A 21598-nucleotide genomic window follows, 5' to 3' on the forward strand; every position below is an offset into this window, starting at 1 on the left:
GACCTTCTAGCAGCCTTCCAGTACCTGAAGGGGACTACAGGAAAGCTGGAAAGGGATTTTTTACAAGTTAGTGACAGGACAAGGAGCAATGAACTTAAACTGAAAGAGGGTGGATTTCAATTAGATACAAGAAATAAATTCTTCACTCTGCAGGTGGTGAAGCACTGGAACAGGTTGCCCAGAGAAGTTGTGGATGCCCCATCCCTGGAGGTGTTCAAGGCCAGGTTGGATGAGGCTTTGGGCAACCTGGTGTAGTGGAGGATTTCCCTGCCCATGGCAGGGGGGTTGGAACTAGATGATCTTTAAGGTTTCTTCCAACCCTAACCATTCTATGATTCTACCATAATTTTAGTTGCCATCTCAGAATAAGCAGCAACATGACAATTACTGCTGTTTTTAAAACAAGTGTAAATTAGTCTATTAATAACATATGTAACACTAGAAGACAGCATGCACGTAGTTTGAAACAAGATATTTTAGTATTTTATGTTTACTTATTTTTAACCATTTAAAAAGTTACAGTTATAAACAAGCATTTGAGCCATCCAGCTCTGTAAAAAAACCCAAAACAAACAACAAAAGAAAACAAACAAAAAAATCAAACACCAAAAAAACAGAAACATACCCTACAACTCAGGAAGTAGGCACGTCTTTGTTGAAGAACAAGACTTCATCTTATAATAGTAATCAATTGATAATTTTTTCCAAGTCTGTATTAAACACTGATATCAAAACAACCATGAAAGTTTTTTTGAAATGTTGCACCACCAAAATGAAATTTTTATCCATTATCTAGTGAGTTATATTGCACATGGACAATCAGGTTTATCCATGTTTTTGAAAAAATTACAATACAAAGGCAAGAGAATTCAACATACTCTAACTGGAATAAGCTTAGGAATATAGAGTAACATACTTGACCAATTTGTATATTTGCATAAGCTGCCTCCTTACAACCCTGGCAGATTTCTCAGTGAAGTTTTGTTTCACAGCCTATTGGCAAATGCTAGTGCGATGCTAAAAAAAGGTCTGGAAGATCAGTAGGAACATCTGAAGAAAGCAGTTTCAACTAGAAGATCTACAAAGCATAGCAAAGTTGCACAGACAACTTTTCTGGATTCAAAGAGCTTATCAGTCCCCCTTTCTCCTCCCTCCCCCTCCCCCCTCCCATTCCCTCCTTTATTTAAAACTATGCATACAGTACACTCCTGCTAGAAACTAACTTCCAGATACCAAGACAAAGTAAAAACCATGGTTGCTTTAATGAACAAGAGGGTCAAAAAAGTATATAAAAATTAAAAACTATTTGCGCACCTTGACACCTTGCATGTGGTCAGCATTAAACTTGCAAACCAGGAGCAGATAGCATTTGCAAATACTTAGTTTAACATATGCAAGAGACCCTTACAGTGATCCCAAACCAGTTTCAGATGAGGAATTACTGCAATAAAAAAAATATCTGTGCATTTGTTGTCTTGTACAAGTGCAATATTTAGCAATTTCAAAATAAGAGTAACAAAAATGAGTACACTGATTTATTCAGTACATCAGAACCAATTCTTACAAAGCTAACAAAAAAAAAAAAAGACAGGCTTAAATAGGATTTGCAGCTGGTCCCTCATGTTGACATCTCAACCTCAGGAGTTTAAACCCAAAGCTTTATCTAAGAGAAATCATGCACTTTGAGATACAGTAATACAACCTTGCATTACAGGGACTGTGTGTGACACTTGAGGATAAAGAACTGAAGTTGTAACTTGTACCTACATACTAGATAGACCACACCATTGCCCAGTTCAGAACGCAGTTACAACAGCTTTAAGTTTCTTCAAATTCTGTGCATACATGAATTTCTGAACTAAAGCCAGTTGGCCTGGATTACTGTTCTTATAGCTGTAGCTAAGCAGTTTTCAGCTAGTCATTGGCAAGAACCCCCATTTATTTTAAGAGTCCAGGTTTCATTGTTCACAGTAATGCCTTGATTTTCAGTCTCTAAGTGGGAGAACAATCTTTGAAACTGAGTAGGTCATGAAGTTTATTTTGAAGAGAATGTTCATTCTTGAATGCAAAACTAAATGCTTTATGACATACGGTTTGTTTAATGTTTACATCTACTAGTGCTAGTGAAAATGGAACTGTGGATAATTACATCCAGTTTACAAGAGATTAAGTGTTTTTATGCAAGTACTGGCTGTGATTTTAACATTTAAGGTTCAATTTTCTTCCTAAAACATTGCAAAAACCATAAATGCAGAAGGATTTGTGTCATTGGTAATGGCAATCTACCATTGAAAACATTTTTAATATTAGCAGTCAAGTTGTCATGATCAGTTTTAAATGTTCAACTGAAAAATTGGACTATTAATGTCATGATTTAAATGTCAGAGTTCACTAAAAGGTGGCTTGGGAAAACCAAAACCTATACATGTAGTTTCAACTGCAAAGTGAATTCTATATAATACATGCTAAGTTAGCATATGATATAAACAGCTGTATCAAAGTATTAAGATATATTTAGAAAACTGTAAATTTTATATTCTGGAATAGCATGCAAGAGCCCTTAGGGCTGTGCTCTTAACTACATGCACACGTTTATAAGGAACAGGATTCTCAGCCTGCAGTAGCAGTGAGGAGCTGCTGTGCTGCTACAACACTAAGGTATGAGCTAGCTAATCTGCATACATCAGGAACCTGCTGACAGTTGTTCTCCTTCACAGAGCAACATTTTGTTTCGGTCCACAGGTTGCCAAGTCTTCTCAGCATTAAGTCTCTCACCACTGTTGTGGCCTCAATTGTTCTACTTACAGCCCTCAGAATTTCACCATTAGTGCATTACAGAGTATCTGCATGCATTTCCACCTGGTTGGATTTGTGTGCATTTAATCAAATTTATCTGTTATTAAAAGCAGTATGTTATAATGCATTAAACTATTCTTTATCGTTTACTGTCAAATAAGGGGGAGAAAAAACAGCAGTTTAAACACATTACTGTTAGATGTTGACAATTCCGATCAACTGAGGCACAATTATAGATGGTGACCAACAAGTCATACTTAGGTCATTGAACTCGTAAGTGTACATTTACTTACAGTGCATCAGATGTATGTGTTACTAGTGAAAAAAAACAAGAAGGTCCATTTAACTTAAAATATTATATGAAGTCTAATGTGCAATCAATGTGAAGTGTTATGAACACTGCCCCAAAGGCATGTGACTTCCTGTATCTGTATTTTACTATTGGACAACAGACAATCAGAATTCACTTCAGCTTCAAAATAATATATATAACTGTCCATAATCATTCCAATTCCTCTGCCAATTGCATTCTGTGGCTAGCTTTTTCAGCACCTTAGTTAATTTAACTTGATTATAATCGGAAGCATCTGACTATGACTTAGGCATACTTATTGCTGTAAAGGAAATAAGCCCATCTTCAAAATTATTGTGCAAGTATTTTAATAAGATTTGCACACATCTCAAAGAATTCTATTGTATGACTCCCTGGTCTTGGAGTTAAGTCAGGTTTCGAAGAGTCAAGCAAAGAGGTCACTGATGGGGTAAGGGATATATCTGCAGATTTTCCTTGTGCATCAGCATCTGAATCTTTTTGACAGGATCTACAGCTGCTCACAGAACCTGATCTCTGTGGAGTTGCAGTCCCAGATTTTGCTTCAGTAGTTTCATCTAGGGGGCAAGCAGAGAGAGGAGGAAAATTCGTTATCAGTATCAAATCAGATATAGGAAGAGCAAACTTGTTCCCCTTCTCACACTTCTCATCTTGTTTTTTAAATCTTGACTAATACATAAACAGTTTTTGCAAACTGTATATAGCTGATACAAAATAAAAGCTTATACATATAGCAACACAGAAGTAAATGTCCTTATGCAAATTATTATTGTGTTCTGAACTTCGCTCCGGGACTATTTGATCTAGTTTAGACCAGCACTCGTGATTTTTTTTTCATGAACTAGTTTCAGCAGCTAGTAGTTCAATTGATTTAGTTTACTTAAGCTTAAAACAGAAACAGGAGAGCATCATAAGGTTAAGTCAAATAATAGTTCGAACATTTTGTAGATGCTTTTTGCTAGTATCTACTTTATTATATTTGTTTTCTTTCTATTTGGTTATTTACACTGTTATTTGTATTTTTATTATAATTCATTGATGCATTAATTGCTAGCATCTACATTAATTTATCCTTCATTTTGGGGCTGCAGCAGTTTAAGTTTACTTCTAAGATCAAAGTATTTCCTCCTCATACTGAAGGTAATGTTCTGCTCAAGTATCTCTATTCTTACTTTAAATACTCAACATTTGTTTGACTCACACCTAGCACCATAAAAAGTTATTTCCAGGAGAAATTAGTGAACATAGAGATTGTCTTTTCACATCAAAGCTACTTTAAGCTACAGTTTGGTAAGAGGAATAGAGAAGAGTTAGCTGTGGCGGAAGGAAAGGAAAGTCAGATCAGCTTCACTATCGGAAGAGAGACGCCAAGTCCATGCCCTTGGGTTTTATTTCCTCAAGAGTTGAGGCCAGGACTGCAGCAGGCTGCCCTCCTCCAGCTGCATGGCTCTAAACAGTCATCTCCCCTCCAACAGGGATGGCATTTGTCCTATACTGCAGTAGGTCAGTACAGGAAAGTGAGTCATCCCCTGTATCAAATACCACTGGATCTAAGTAAGCACTTGTATTGTCAGAAGGGATGAGGCAAGAACTGCAGTGCCAAGTTAGATTAGGTTAAACTGTCATGAGACATAGCCTTAGCCATCCCATACTGTAATCCAGCCATATTCCAGTAAATCCTTTTTCCATGCCACATGTTTTCCTAGGCATGTCATGTACACCATTGGCTGCAAGTAATTCTGCTTTAGTCTACTATGCCCTTAAACAAGCATTATGGCCAGTCTATATTAGCTCCTCCATTTTCAGGAAGGTATCCAACTTGGAGTTTGCACTGGTTTTGGCTGGGATAGAGTTAATTTTCTTCACAGTAGCCAGTATGGGGCTATGTTTTGGATTTGTGCTGGAAACAGTGTTGATAATACAGAGATGTTTTCATTATTGCTGAGCAGTGCTTACACAGAGTCAAGGCCTTTTCTGCTTCTCACATCGCCCCACCAGCGAGTAGGCTGGGAGTGCACAAGAAGTTGGGAGGGGACACAGCTGGGACAGCTGACCTCAGCTGACCAAAGGGATATTCCATACCATATGACATCATGCTCAGCAATATAAAGCTGGGGGAAGAAGAAGGAAGAGGGGACATTCAGAGTGATGGCATTTGTCTTCCCCAAGCAACTGTTATGTGTGACAGAGCTCTGCTTTCCTGGAGACGACTGAACATCTACCTGCCAATGGGAAGTAGTGAACAAATTCCTTGTTTTGCTTTGCTTGCCCTATTGAACTGTTTTTATCTCAACCCATGAGTTGTCACTTTTACCTTTCTGATTCTCTCCCCCATCCCACCAAGGAGGGAGGGAGTGAGCAGCTGTGTGGTGCTTAGTTGCTAGCTGGGGTTAGAACAGAACAGAATAGAATAGAATAGAATAGAATAGAATAGAATAGAATAGAACAGAATAGTTAGAGTTGGAAGGGACCTTAAAGATCATCTAGTTCCAACCCCACTGCCATGGACAGGGACACCCTCCACTACACCAGGTTGCCCAAAGCCTCATCCAACCTGGCCTTGAACACTTCCAGGGATGGGGCATCCACGACTTCTCTGGGCAACCTGTTCCAGTGCCTCACCACCCTTACTGTAAAAAATTTCTTCCTTCTTCGACTATGCTAAGGCACATAGAAAACAAGGAGGTGATTGGTGACAGCCAACATGGCTTCACTAAGGGCAAATCCTGCCTGACTAATTTGGTGGCCCTCTATGATGAGGTTACAGCATTGACGGATAGGGGAAGAGCAACTGACACCGTCTACCTGGACCTATCCAAAGCATTTGATACTGTCCCACACGACATCCTTGTCTCTAAACTGGAAAGACATAGTTTTGATGGACAGACCACTCGGTGGATAAGGAATTGGCTGGATGGTCACTCTCAAAGAGTTGTGGTCAACGGTTCAATGTCCACGTGGAGGCCAGTGACGACTGGTGTTCCTCAGGGGTCGGTACTGGGGCCAGTGCTATTTAACATCTTTGTTGTAGACATGGACAGTGGGATTGAGTGCACCCTCAGCAAGTTTGCAGATGACACCGAGTTGTGTGGTGTTTTGGACACGCTGGAGGGAAGGGATGCCATCCAGAGGGACCTTGACAGGCTGGAGAGATAGGCCTGTGAGAACCTAATGAAGTTCAACAAGGCCAAGTGCAAGGTCCTGCACGTGGGTCGGGGCAATCCCATGCACAAATACAGGCTGGGCGGAGAATGGATTGAGAGCAGCCCTGAGGAAAAGGACTTGGGAGCGCTGGTGGATGAGAAGCTCAACATGAGCCGGCAATGTGCGCCGGCAGCCCAGAAAGCCAACCGTATCCTGGGCCGTATCAAAAGGCGCTGGCCAGCAGGTCGAGGGAAGTGATTCTGCCCCTCTCCTCTGCTCTCGTGAGACCCCACCTGGAATACTGTGTTCAGCTCTGGAGTCCCCAACACAAGAAGGACATGGAGCTGTTGGAGTGAGTCCAGAGGAGGGCCACGAAGATGATCCGAGGGCTGGAGCACCTCTGCTATGAAGACAGGCTGAGAGAGTTGGGGCTGTTCAGCCTGGAGAAGAGAAGGCTCCGGGGTGATCTTATTGCAGCCTTTCAGTACTTAAAGGGGGCCTACAGGAAAGCTGGAGAGGGACTTTTTACAAGGGTGTGTAGTGATAGGACAAGGGGCAATGGATTTAAACTGAAAGAGGGCAGATTTAGGTTAGATATAAGAAATTCTTTACATTTAGGGTGGTGAGGTACTGGAACAGGTTGCCCAGAGAAGTTGTGGATGCCCCATCCCTGGAGGTATTCAAGGCCAGGTTGGATGAGGCTTTGGGCAACCTGGTGTAGTGGAGGATTCCCTGCCCATGGCAGGGGGGTTGGAACTGGATGATCTTTGAGGTCTCTTCCAACCCTAACCATTCTATGATTCTATGATTCTATATCTAATCGAAATCTCCTTTCTACAGGTTAGTCCAACTGCTTTCAAGACTTCACTTACTACAAGCATACAATTCCCATCTCAAATTTTGTCTACTACTAGCATTGGTGGTTTGGACCTGGCTGGTAGCTATGCCCCCAGCTAGCTCCTCATTCACTCCGCCCTACCTCAGTGCAATGGAGGAAGAGAATTGGAAGGACGAGAATTGGAAGGACAAAAGCAAGAAAACTCATAGATCGAGATAAACAGATTAATAAGAGGAAGGAGGGGGGAAAAAAAAGAAAAGAAAAAATGATGCAAAGGCAACCACTCACCACCTCCTACAAGCAGACTAATGCCCAGTCAGTCTCTGAGCAATGGCTACCTTCCCCAAACCTCCCCCAGCCCCTCAGCTTTTTGCTAAGCATGACATCATATAGCATGAAATATCCCTTTGGTCAATCTGGGTCAGCTGTTCAGGTTGTGTCCCCTCCCAGCTTTTTGTTCACCCCCAGCCTACTCATTGGGTGCAGTATAGTGGGAAAAGAGAAAGACTAGATACTATGCAAGTACAGCTCAGCAATAACCAGAACACTAGTGTGTGATCAATGCTGGTTTAGTCACAGATCCAAAACACAGCACCATACAGGCTATGAGGAAAATGAACTCCATATCAGCCAGACCCAATACAGCAGTGTACAGCCCAAGTGAAATTCACATGCCTAGATGCCAAGCTTTACCTTCATTAGGAAAATATGTTCACATACTTACTTCAGATTGTAAAAAGTATTCATTTGATTCGTGTCAATATGGGACAATGGATGGATGTGCAAATAGGCGGCGAGGAGTAGGGTGTGCTTATTCAAGATAAGTGATTGTCTTAGTTTAAGATCTCTGTGAAATGCAAAAACGTAAACCTGCGAAATGCCTCATGATGCTGCTAGCCACCAGAGTGATACACAGAATGCTCTGTCACTACAGAGCAGAGAACTCTGGTGACAGTTCATCATGATGCAAAACGAAATAAAAGGGAATTGTAAAAAGAGTAGAAAAGGATGGAGAGCATAGATGCTGGGAAGCACTCTTTAGATGGTCACCTTCCACTTCAGGATTTTTCAGTCATTTAAAACATCCTGTTATAACACTGTTAATAGCTACAGCTGCTTTAATAGTGTCACTAACACTGCTGTACATATGGGTTTGGCGCATGTTTAAGAGGGTATCTTCAGTGCACAAAATGTTATAATCAATCAGGAAACTTACGCAAGAAAAAGAATTTACTTGATTTAATAAAAAGAGAGAACTAATGTCTATTCCTATATTCCCTCCATAAAATCACATAAGACTATATATTAGTTATTGTTTAGATATTAAATACTAACTGCTACATTAACTGTTGCTGTGAAATGTTAGAAGTTTTAAAATACTAACTACCCAAGGAGGAGGCTGGTGAGAAAGATAAAACAAATGCCAGCAAGGTTGTAACTCATGACCCACACATCTGTAGGAAGGAAGGGAGACAAAAACTAGCCTATGTGGGAAAGATAAGGACTAACAAGAACTAACATTTGTCTTCAGACAATGATAGGTAGGAGACAACCAGATGTCCACTCAAGGACAGGCCAGGCTGGAACCAGTTTGGCTCTGCAAGCTCAGCCAAATCGGGAATTTTAGGGAAGAGGTGAAAAGTACACAGTGAGGAAGACCTCCGGCCTTCATCCTGAAGACCCCTGCCCACGACCACCAGAAGGCGGATCAAGGAAGAGCCTGAGGCGGATCCTGAGGTGGGGACTATGGAAATGATTTCCTGGGAGAGACTGACCTTTGGGGGGGGTTATGAGTATGTCTGTATAAATACAAGAAAAACTGCTACGGCGGGTGTGTGTCTTGGTGGAGCAGAGACTCCCGGCGCACCCAGGGAGTTTGCTTGCTTTTATTCGCCTAATAAATTGTAAACTTTAATTGGAGTTCTGTTTGGGACTCACTCATTTATCATAAGATCTAAATTAATGTTTAAAATTAATGTTTAAATTCGGGGGCAAGGCCTCAAAGGCAGTTTAGGTTGATCCAAATCTCACCTCCCACAATCCTTTCCCTTTTGCACCAGTGGTATTAGTACTGGTGCAGATGCAAAATGGAGCAGTTCAGGAGTTGATATAGCTAAAAAACAATTATTTAAGGAATGAAGCAGCTAACCATCTGGTCACAGGAACATTAGACCAGGAAGAAATAAAGAAACGCTAATTCAGATCTAGCTTGGCTTTAAGTTTAACTAGAGGGCAACACTTAATTTACTTGTTTAGAAGTGAAGACATGTTTGCATATAGAATTATTTCCGTTACAACTCCATTAACTTATGTAAGTCTTCACATACCATCAATGCTACGGAAGTCCAGTAAGTATGTCCTGCTGTCCACCTGATACAACTGTAGACTCATTTTGGAATATGCACTTGTCACTGGATTCTTCTTTCGAACACGCAGGTAGTATGGATTTACAACCTAGTACAAAAGAGATTTGAGTTTGTAACTAGAACTGCTTGAGAAACACTGCATATTGTTTTTCTCATTTCAAGTCACTGGTATTATCAAGTGATTTCAGGCTTACCTATCAGAGCTTTTTTTTATCCCCTCCCAAAAAAAACCCCAAGAAACCCACCACCAAAAAAACAAACCAAACCAACCCACTCAACACATTCCCACAGCCCCAGTAGAAAGGTTAAACACCTTAGCAAGATTTTTTCCTCTTGGCATAAATAGCCTCTCCCAAAACCCTTCCTGCACAGCAAGCACAAGCAGTCAGCATGTTAGAGGAATAAAGGAGATAAACCAGAAGGGATTACCCAAAATCTAAGATAACCCTGAGGAGGGGGACAGGATGGCACCATAAATCTGTCAAACAAATAAATACTAAAGATAAATTAGTCAAGACTGAAATTACACTGAACTTTTACTCATTAGCATGGTAAAACCACACCTCTAAGGGAGAAAAAGCCCCCTACCCAAATGGGACCATCCCTCTCTGAGGACGTGGGGTAGAATATTTGTGTACTATCCCTTTAAATTGAAGCATAGAATTAGTAGGCCAATCAGTATCAAGGACATAGACTTAAGTATGAATAATATATTAATTGCACAACTTCAAGAGTATAAACATTCTCTGTATTGTTACAAAGGTGTGCTAGCTTTGTGGAGTTACCATCTAGCACCCATCTCTGCACTGAAATGGAATAAAACCAATATCTTGATCCTGTGTGCGGATCAGCTTTTTGCACATCAGGTGAAAGAACTCTGACTTTTGGAACAAGCACAAGCACATAAGATTATTTTCCAGCACAGGAGAAAGTAGTTTCAGACTTCTAGGCTATGTAATAACACAGCTCAAAAAAAAAATTACTATTATCTGCTGTAAAGACCCTTTATTCTTTTACCTTCCATTCATAATCCAGTTGTTTAATTGCTCGACAAACTTCAGCCATGATATCATTAGGTCGACTTTGACTCCGTATTCCCAAGTGCCACTTAGCTCTTCTTACACCTTGGTGTTTTGACTTCTGTGGATTCAGCTCATCAAGAGTATGGCGGGGACGTGGTGCTTCAGCTACTAAGAATGGCACTCTTTCAGGATGAGGGCGAGACAGATTATGATCATCAAGAAAAGAATCCAGTGGGTTTGTAGCCAAGTAGAAGTCTTTGGCCTCATTCATTATTCTTCTATTGTCTATAATGAGGTGATAAGCAACCACTAAAGGGTCCTGATGATTTTGGCTGTATAGACAACTTAGCACTTCCTCTTCAGTGCATTCAAACTTGTCACACACCTCTTTTAAGGCATCATCATCAATCATGGTAGAACTATATGATGGGTCTTCAGGAAACAAATATTTGGGAAGGTCCTGCTTAAACCATTCATGTTCCCTAGATTTAAAAATAAAGTCTGAATATATATACTTAAAGCAAGCCTTTTTAGTATTAAATTATTTTTAAAATAAAATTATTTTAAAAGTTATTCTTAGTCTGTACAAAAAAAAAAACACACCACAGTTTTAAGTCCAAGTCCCCTTCTGTGCAGCACAACGTAATGGAAAGTAATCATCTCTGTTACAAGATTTTGCTAGACATTTTGCAGGAGACTGAAAAATATCCTCTTTCCTGTAAGGGTTTCAACTACCTGATCATATATCTTTGTATAACTCATCAACCAGCTTTTTATATAAATGGTTGGGTGTGTGATGTGGTGGTTTTTTTTTGTTTTGTTTAGGTGGTTTGTTTTTGTGGGTTTTTTTTTGTTGGTTTGGTTTTTTACTTCCACTATCTTAGTTTTGAGATATTTTCAACTGAAATTTGTATGCTACCCACTCAAGTTGTCCCTCCCCAAGTACATACATAACAAAATGAAGAAATCTTGATACTCAATAGTTTCTTTGGTAGATGTTTGGACAAAGATTTTGAACATTAGGGTCACATGCTCCTCACCCCCAACAACCTGCCTATATTTTTTTTCATTCAGAAAACCCCCTGCTGTCTCTCTTCAAAACAGAGTTGAGGGAAGGCTATGGAAGAGTCAACCTGTACCTCTTTACTACTGTATCCATGGGCTAGCATTCATAAGAGGGAAAAGGAAACATATAGAAGGAACCAAATACTTAAGTTGCCCAATCATACAGAAAAAAAAATTTGTTTTGTGTGCCTAGAGCAAACTGCTTAACTCATCATATGGCATGACACTAATTTTAAAAAGTATCTTAGTCTATAGCATAAAGACTTGCTACAGATTTAAGAGCAGTTATATGGATCAAGCTCTAGTCAGTATGAGCCTGAGAACATGCCTCAGCACAAATGCATTGAGCAAAATGCACTTTCATCACAAGGAAGCAGTTAATTCGGAAGTAGAAAAAGCTTTTCCTATATGACTACAAAGCACAGTCCTAGCTGAATAACCAAGTTAAGAGGAGTATTTTGTTACTAGTCATTGCAGTGGACCTCATCCCTTTTACACACATACACGCTCTCCTAGGAAAATTAAGGTATTCAATTAAACTCAAGAGTTTGTCCTTTAAACTGTGAGATTACATGTCTCATGGGTAACAGGACAAAGTTGTTTAGGATTCAAAATCCATCCATGCTCTGTAGTCAACATTTTTCAACATCTTTTTCACATCACTTCTCCTTCAGACTTATTTAACATGACTTAGACGAATGGATAGGAACTTAGTTTAAGTTTTACAATGCTTAGTTCTCTCAGCGTTTTGATTTCTGCAAGAAAGTACTACCCATTGTAATAAAGTAGCAAGGGATATGCACACCACATTTTTTGTTCTACTGAAAGAACATGAACTTCACCAACTTCCTAACTTTCAACCCTAAAAGAGGAAGCAATTTCACTAAGGTAGTATTTCAGAGCTCTCTCCTTAGAGCTTCTTACAGGTTCATGCCAGGGTTTTGAGGCTAGAATAGAAAGTGCCATCTTGCACATGGAATATTCAGTCTTAACAGATGATTTTTCAGAGTCTGCAGAAATATGAATATAAGCAGTAGTTTTCAGGTTAAAGAGTCATAACTTCCCCTCAAACATTTACAGTACAGAATAGTGGTTCTTAACAGCAAAGATTTTTTTTTTTCCCAGAAAAGTCGATACAGTGCAGTTTCTGCAAACCATTCTGCAGGTAAACAGGTTTGCTTTAGCAGTCTTAAATCTAGTGTCTCTCAGAGTTTCTAAATGTAACATATATTTGTTTTACTGTGACCTCCAATAGATACTTCATTGGTCACTGGAGATCAGAGCTAAAGCCAAACCACCAGAAGTTGAATTTTTCATCTCGGACTATAAAATAGGGACAAGCTATATGAATGATTTCTTTGTTCTGCATATTTTCACTGAGATTACCATTCCAGCATCCTGTGATCGGACATCGGTTAACGTTTTACCTAATGGTTCTGATTGTTGCTCTCTTCATTGGATCTACTTGCAGCATGTGTTTCAGAAGACTAATTACAGATGGATTCAGGTACTGAGGAGTATAAAAGATACCATCACATATCTTCTTAAAAAGGGTTGGCACATGATCATCATCAAATGGAAGTGTTCCACATAACAAAGCATAGAGAATAACCCCACTGCTCCAAATATCTACTTCTGGACCTGCATATAATCTGGGAAAAAGTTAACTATTAGCAATTTGTGCTCAGTAAATTTAAGTAGATTTCCCTCCCCCACACTATCTTACATTGTATTGCATTAAGAGTGTGTGAACTTGGGACAACTAATCTGCAATTACTATACCATTTCAGTGCTATGCCTCCCTTGAACTCAGAAAGAGATATTAGAGTGAAAGCAGCAGATGTGGCAATCATCAAGTAAAAAAAAAAGTTACCTTCAGACTGAATATCTATTCTGCAGCAGATATTTCACTACTACTCAATTTCACAGCAGACTTTGCCTGTATTTCTATCTGTACCTCTACTTCCAAGATGTGAGCTGTGAGATTTTTAAACCAATTCAGACACACTGGATTCAGGACATTAGACATCATCTCCACCTTATAGGAACTATTCAAAGCTAGGTTCATCGAAGCCTTAAATACTCATGAAAAATTATCAAGGCAATGAAGAGTTCAGTCCACAGTTTCTCAGCATCAAGCTCGTCAATTGCACTAACTTTACAGCCTTTAAAATTAAGAAGCAAAATGACCAAAGTACATGCACACATGCATCCAATAGAAAATAAACTACCTTCCTGAAATTACTTCTGGCGCAGCATAGTTAGGGGAACCACAGCTCGTTCTTAAAAATTCTCCATCTGACATCATATTTGATAGACCTGAAAGTGTATAAGAGTAAATACTAAAGATTCGGAGAGCAAAAAGACTTCACACTACATATACTACCTAGAACAAATCACTAGTAATTCAAATTAGAAGCTAATTTATCTCAGTAAGGAAGCAACATTGTTTGGAATTATTGAAATTTTTATGAGTGCGCCACATGATCCTGCATTTAGTTTACCAGAAATTTGAGTAACATCAATCCAAGACAAAAACCAATCCATTTTGGATTACATAGGCATGACAGAGAACCAAGTTGCTCTAAGGGAGAGCAGCGCAGCATAGCAAGATAGGATTTTGGTCATTAACAAGAAAGTGTCTTAAAAAACACATTTGCTTCTAAATGCCAGAGTGGAAGATGCTACCATGGAATTGTCTAAATTCTGTAAGAGGTTATATGCTGTCCTAGTTTTAGCTGGGACCGGCTCAGTCTTTGTATTCGGCGGTGCAGAGGGGGATGGTGATGTGGAGCTCGTTTATCAATTTTGAGCGTCACCTGGCGCATATCATCACCAATTATACCGGTGACTTTTCATTCACAAAAGCTTACGTTGATTTTGATAATGCCGAACATCATTGGAATAATTTAACCGGTTTGATTGTCCTGCAAGGTCTCCTGAATATATGTTTAATTATCTATATATTCAAAATCAATCGGCCATTTAGGAGTGTATATCAATTTATTTCTCGGGTTATTGTGCTTGCCATCTCGACTCCCATGACAAGCACTATAGCTACTCAGACTACAACGGTATCAGTTGCCCCCGTAAGGAAAAGAAAATGTATACAAAAGTTAGAAGATGAAGAAGAGCAATCAGGGCCATCACAACAACCAAATGAAGAAGAGCAACCAGGGCCATCAGAGCAACCAGACAAAGAAGAGCAACCAGGGCCATCACAATGATTGGAGGAAGAGCAACCGAGGAAATGTGTGCGAAAGTCAGAACGCAGAGGAGAGGATGATGATGATGAAGAGCGACCAGGGCCATCACGAGAAATGAAGCAGGAGCGTTCTGTTTCGCCCCAGAGAAAATCTCAATGGAGAAGAAGTGACATCATAGATGAGACGATAACCACCAGATCTCTAAAAATGAGCGAGCTGCGAGATATTCGAAAAGACTATGGCCGTCTTAAAGGTGAGCCCATTGTCTCTTGGTTGCTCAGATGCTGGGACATGGGAGCCAATAGTCTGGAGTTAGATGGTAACGAAGCCAGGCAGCTGGGAGCCCTTGCCATGGATGGAGGCATTGATAAAGCTATTTGAAGGCAGACACAAGTCTGCAGCCTCTGGAGACGGCTCCTGGCAGCTATAAAGGAAAGGTATCCCTACAAGGACGAGGTGCCATGTAATGTTAGCAAGCGGACCAACATAGAAAAAGCTATAGAATCATAGAATGGTTAGGGCTGGAAGGGATCTTCAAAGGTCATCTAGTCCAACCCCCCTGCAAGGAACAGGGATATCTCCAACTAGATCAGGTTGCTCAGGGCCTCGTCCAACCTGGCCTTGAACGTCTCCAGGGATGGAGCATCCACCACCTCTCTGGGCAACCTGTTCCAGTGTTCTACAACTCTCATGGTAAAAAATTTTTTCCTAATATCCAACCTGAATCTACCTCCCTCTATTTTAAAACCATTACCCCTTGTCCTATCACAACAGGCCCTCCTGAACAGCCTCTCCCCAACTTTCTTGTAGGCCCCCTTGAGGTACTGGAAGACCGCTATAAGGTCACCCCGGAGCCTCCTCTTCTCCAGGCTGAACAGCCCCAACTCTTTCAGCCTGTCCTCATAGGAAAGGTGCTCCAGCCCTCTTATCATCTTCATGGCCCTCCTCTGGACCCTCTCCAACTGGTCCACGTCCTTCTTATGTTGGGGGCTCCAGAACTGGATGCAGTACTCCTGGTGAGGTCTCACGAGGGCAGAGTAGAGGTGTAGCGACGGAGGGAAGACCAGGACGCTCAATATGAGTGATCAGCAGGCTTCGTCTTTATTGCCAGGCGATAACACTTTTATAATCATTTTAATTAGTTCATGCATATTGCAAAAAGAAAGCTCATGATTGGTTAACATATTTAGAAGCTAATCCCGCCCCTGGCTCCCCATCTGTGTTTACTCTCTTCCCCTTTTCTTATGCCTGTCTGGCCAAAAGCATCCTGTTGTCTTGTAATACTCAAGTTACAGACAGGACGTTCTTGCCACCTCAGCAGTTAAACTAGCTGAGTGCTTTGTTTCGCAAGATTTTGTTCAGCTAGCTGGCTTATGTCTACGTGGCCTTTCTCAGTTAGCCATTCTCCCACATAGAGGGGGAGAATCACCTCCCTCGACCTGCTGGCCACGCTCCTTTTGATGCAGCCCAGGACACGGTTGGCCTTCTGGGCCGCAAGAGCACATTGCCGGCTCATATTGAGCTTCTCGTCCACCAGTTCTCCCAAGTCCTTCTCCTCAGGGCTGCTCTCGATCCATTCACCACCTAGTCTGTATTTGTGCCTGGGATTGCCATGACCCAGATGTAGGACCTTGCACTTGGCCTGGTTGAACTTCATGAGGTTGGCACGGGCCCACCTCTCCAGCCTGTCGAGGTCCCTCTGGATGGCATCCCTCCCTTCCAGCGTGTCGACGGCACCACACAGCTTGGTGTCATCGGCGAACTTGCTGAGGGTGCACTCCATGCCACTGTCCACGTCACCGACAAAGATGTTGAAGAGGGCCGGGCCCAACACGGACCCCTGAGGGACGCCACTCGTGACCGGTCTCCACTTGGACATCGAGCCGTTGACCACTACTCTCTGAGTGCGGCCATTGAGCCAATTCCTTATCCACCGAGTGGTCCATCCATCAAACCCATGCCTCTCTAGTTTAGAGAGAAGAATGTCATGCGGGACAGTGTCAAAAGCTTTGCACAAGTCCAGGTAGATGATATCCGTTGGTCGACCCTTGTCCACCGATGCTGTCACCCCATCGTAAAAGGCCACCAAGTTGGTCAGGCACAATCTGCCTTTGGTGAAGCCATGTTGGCTGTCACCCACCACCTCCTTGCTCTCCATGTGCCTTAGCATGGTTCCCAGGAGAATCTGCTCCATGACCTTGCCAGGCACAGAGGTGAGGCTGACCGGCCTGTAGTTGCCCGGGTCTTCCTTGTTCCCCTTTTTAAATATGGGGGTTATGTTCCCTCTCTTCCAGTCATCGGGGACCTTGCCAGACCGCCACGACTTCTCAAATACAATGGCCAGTGGCTTGGCAACTTCATCCGCCAGTTCCTTCAGGACCCGCGGATGGATCTCATCAGGTCCCATGGACTTGTGCACCTTCAAGTTCCTATTCATTATCTGAGAGAACTGGCTGTGCGAGAGTTGATTTATCTTGACTCGAGAAGTGGACCAAGACTCGAAGATCCAGATGACGTCCGGTGCACACGACTGTTGCGGCCGAAGACGGGGAAGCAAGACGCATCAATATGATGAGTAAAAAGGCTTCAGCTTTATTCTGTGACACTGCTCTTTTTATAGCATAGCTCGGTTCTGTACATGCCTTCATGCGCTGTACTTAGCAAGTTAATTGGTCTAGTACTACTGTTCACGCGACAAGCACGAGTATGATACACACTGTGATTGGATAGAGATTTCTACGTTTGTTACAATATTTTAATATTTTTGCAGTTAGTATGTTTTGCTCAGAATCTTGTTTTTCATAGTTTCATCCTTCTTGTTTTTCCCAGGGACAGTGTGTTTTTCATAGCTTCAACCTACCTTCTTATCTCAAGGACAGTGCTCTTTTTATATTCGCTGATACACATTCCTTACTGTTAACACTTTAGCTGCAACATCTCCCCCTCTTTTTTCAAAAACGGCGTGCGCTATAGCTGACAAGCGTTGGGTCACACATTGCATTAAGCATGGTCCAAAAAGCAAGAGAAAGCCTAACAACAAAAGAGGCCCCAAGCACGTTTTGATGAGATGTCTCACCCAACCATCTATTCCTCAGGAAGTCAACCATCCATCGATGCCATCTACCTCTTTCAAGGCATGTAGTTTGTCCTTTAGTTGTTTAAGTTTTTTATGCACTGACTTTCCTGGACCTGTTAAATTCATACAACACATTCCTTCGATCTCTTCGCAACCATGCCCATGGGCTAAAAGCAAATAGTCAATCGCTGCTCTGTTTTGCAATACTGCATGATTGACACTTTCTACATCTTTCGTTAATTCATCTAGAATGCTGGATGTTAAGTTTATCTCGTCACGAGCCCAGCAACCTAGTTGTTTTGCTAAGGTGAGCGCTTTTGCTGCTGCTAACCCTGGGAAAAGTGTGGAGGCAGCTACTCGTCCAAATTCACTCCAAAATGTGGGATTGCCTACACTGCTACAGTCTAGATCATGTAGGCTTCTTTTTCTCCTGGTGTGATTTTCACTCCATTTTCTTAATAGGGATATATTAGGATGGAATAAGGCTAGTTGGCCTAAATAACAAGGACTTCCTTCTGGTTGTTTTGGAATGCCATTCCATGCCCTGTCTCTACAAATTAAGAAAATTCCTTCGGGCAACCTTCGAGGTTCAGTAATGTTGCTGCCATTGCAGCTCGAGTATAGAAAGCGAAATACCGATGCGCTGTCAAGATTAGAATCTAAGGTTGCCCATAGTTTCCTGTTTTTATTCAAGTTGTTTGGGTCTAATGGCAAAAATGAAAACCATCCTCCTATTTTCCCAGCGGTAGTGTTTGCATGCATGCTACTAAGCAGGTCTAGTTCTTTTGGATCAGACTGGAGGGAAGCATTAAGTGCATGAATAAGCCGGCATTGTACTGCTCCGTCATACTGTTGAGGGGTCGCTCTATAGATTGTTGTGGTATTGAAGTTGCTATATGTTAGGTTAGTGGTGTTTACTAGCCCTCTAAAGGCTGCCACTTTCCATGTTGGTACTCCTATGAGACAGGTACGGAATGGGTTTCCAATACCACCCAGGGCTAGGCAGATTGATGACTGGTTTGTTTTGTTAGCAATGGTTACCCATATGTTGTCTCTCGGGCTGATGGAGTTGATTCCGTAGGTCATTTGGCACCACACTAAGATTCCTGTTACTATAGGTATTGTCTTACCAATAAACTCCTCCATTCTTATCATGACGTCTACACTGCTTCTGATATCTGGTACCCAAGACTTGTGTCTTTTGTGCTACTTCTACAACAGTCAGTAGTTTTTGTAACCTAAAGGCTGCGTGTGCTAATATAGCTTCTTCTGCACTTTCAAACAACGCAGTTAACCTTTGTCGTGAAGCGTTCTCTATTCTAAGCCAAGCAGCAAGCGCCTGGTATGGGTTAATATCTAAAGCGCGTCTACAATCTGCACAGCCTTGCACTGCGTCACGTTGCGATTCATGACATATGCGACTACAACCTCCGCACTCTATAGTTATAATTTCTAAATTCCTACATCTACACCTGCAGTGTGTTAGCGGGTATAATTTTGCAGCTTTGCGTGTACGTATCAAACTACGGATAAAGGCAAAATCTATCTCGTCTGGATCAGAGTCATCTAATATGTTCTTTGGAAGATTTAACAGTTCTTCTATTCTTCTGCAGAGAGGTCCGAGTCTTTGGGAACTCCTGGATTGCCTTCGCCTTTCAGTTCGCGTGTTGGGGGACATCTCCCCCTCTTTTTTCAAAATGGCAGCGAGTCGCTTTACATCTTGATGGCACTGTTCAACAATAGCCTGACCCGTACTGTTGTACGGAACACCTTTTCTATGTTCAATTCCCCAATCTGCTAAAAATGCAGCACATGCTGTTCCTGCGTATGCAGGAGCATTGTCTGTTTTGATGACTTGTGGTAAGCCAAGGGCAGCAAATGCTGAAAGCCAATGTTGTTTTACACATCGGAAGGCGGTAGAAGGCGCTGGTGTTGCCCATACAGCTCTGCTGCAAGTGTCCACGGTGACGTGGATATGGCGCAGTGGACCAAAGGTGGGAAACTCAGTTACATCAGTTTGCCACACTCCTCTTGGTTGCAATCCTCGAGGGTTGGTGCCTTGCAGCGACGATGGCACGGGCTTGTGCTCGCGACAGTGCAAACTCTTTCTGAAGAGGTCGAGCAGATTGGTGAAAAAATTTGTGTGATCGATCAGTGACAGCGTTGCCCCTTTTTTTTTTTTCTTGCACGAATAAAACTCTGTGTAGGAGACTGGCAATTTCAGTTACTAGCATATTGTTTTGGTACAGCCTTGCAAAAGCAGTTTCTAGTATACTACTTCCCTTTCCGAGGGCCTTACTATTTCCACTATACCCAAGATTTCGCTGAGCAGGAGGGTGTCAATCGGCAGGGTCGTTGTGGAGAAGGGAGGCAGGCACGGCACCTTCAGGGCGTCCCCTGTTTATCTACACAGTGTGCTCTGCAGCCTCCCTCAGCTCCGCTCTGAGCCATCTCTTTTCACCCTTAGCAGAGTCTACGACAAAGGTACTGACACGGCGTTGCCGCACGCGTGGCCAGTGCGTGCAACAAGGCTGCCCAGTATGTGCTCTGCCGGCTAACAGCGGTTTTTGCGAATCGCAACATGTTGTTCAATAACAATCCTCCTAGCTTCTCTTTTCAAAGTTACGTGCTTACAACTAAGTCCAGTTAGTAATTCTTTGTCATTAATTTGGTACCAGTTAATTCTTTTCCTTCCAGTAGCTACGGGTGGAATCCATACACTTTCCGATCGGAGAAAAGACACAAAGCATATATACAAACAACTTTCACACACATACTATACCTAACAATGAGAAACATAAGAACAGTTGATATATTAACATGAAATCTTCTATTACAAGTCTGTCCATTTGAACCATTCTCTTCATTCGGTGTTTCTGTGATCTCTGCTTGCTCTGCTAATTCTTGGATCTCCCCTTCTCTATTTGTAGTTTCAAAAGTCCTGGTTGGCTTTACGTTTCTTGCTGGTAACCAGTATGGACCTGTGGGAAGAACACAAACATACCCTCTTCCCCATGTAAGCAGAGGCGCAGGGCCATCCCATGAGTTGAGTCCAGCTTCTTATAACATGCTGTTGATTTTTCTGCAAAAATGGCACTGGGTTTAAAATTGTGATCCACAGCCATAGTATGTTGCCTAGAAGCAGACAAATTAAGAAAATTTAAAACATATGTGGCTTTGTCCAAGGATTCTTGCGGGGAAATATACGGAAGACTGCCCCTTTTTGTTTATCAAACATTTGTTTTAACGGTAAATGAGTTTGTTCAATAACAGCTTGTCCCATAGGTGAATGAGGGATGCTGGTAGTGTGAGTCACTCTCCAATCCTGTAAAAAGGCACCATACTGGATCACTGTTTGTCCCAATTTTCTTTGGTACTCCCATGGTTTTCTTCAGTGTGAGCAGTAGCAACAACAAGGGCAGAAAACATATCAACAGTTACATGCACATATTTAGATCAATTAGACAATTGAATATAAGTAATATCAGTTTGCCATAATTCATTGGCACATAAACCTGTTGGATTTACTCCTGCTGGAGTATTTGAAGGCACAATACATTGACGGTCAGGGTAGGCACGTACAATTTGCTAAGCTTGATTTACTGTCTGACCTGACAGAGAGCATCATCTACTACCAATTGACAAACTGTAGGCCTATTCATCATTCCTTGAAGCAGTACAATCCAATGATATTGTTGCGTGGGTCGTTCATTGTTAAGCACTGGAACTGAAAAGGCAAATCTAGGACAATCGT

General features: G+C 41.8%; 1 protein-coding gene across 5 annotated transcripts in view; it reads right to left on the reverse strand.

Annotated features, from left to right (window-relative positions):
- Nucleotides 1-2011: 2011 nt before the first annotated feature.
- Nucleotides 2012-21598, reverse strand: part of LOC147526213 (5'-AMP-activated protein kinase catalytic subunit alpha-1-like) — a 55203-nt gene continuing 35616 nt past the window's right edge. For 3 of the 5 annotated variants that reach the window (XM_086630135.1, XM_086630138.1, XM_086630139.1), the window contains 5 exons: nt 13794-13881; nt 12990-13214; nt 10493-10979; nt 9437-9563; nt 2012-3684 (listed from right to left, as the gene is read on the reverse strand). In XM_086630135.1, the coding sequence (XP_086486261.1) occupies nt 3440-3684; nt 9437-9563; nt 10493-10979; nt 12990-13214; nt 13794-13881 (1172 nt within the window). In that variant the 3' untranslated portion in view covers nt 2012-3439. Of the gene's footprint in view, nt 3685-9436; nt 9564-10492; nt 10999-12989; nt 13215-13793; nt 13882-21598 lie in introns of all 5 variants that reach the window. The other 2 variants (XM_086630136.1, XM_086630137.1) reach the window with 2 other exon arrangements.

The sequence above is a fragment of the Tauraco erythrolophus genome, chromosome W (assembly GCF_009769465.1).
Source record: "Tauraco erythrolophus isolate bTauEry1 chromosome W, bTauEry1.pri, whole genome shotgun sequence".
In the NCBI taxonomy this organism is placed as follows: Eukaryota; Metazoa; Chordata; class Aves; order Musophagiformes; family Musophagidae; genus Tauraco; species Tauraco erythrolophus.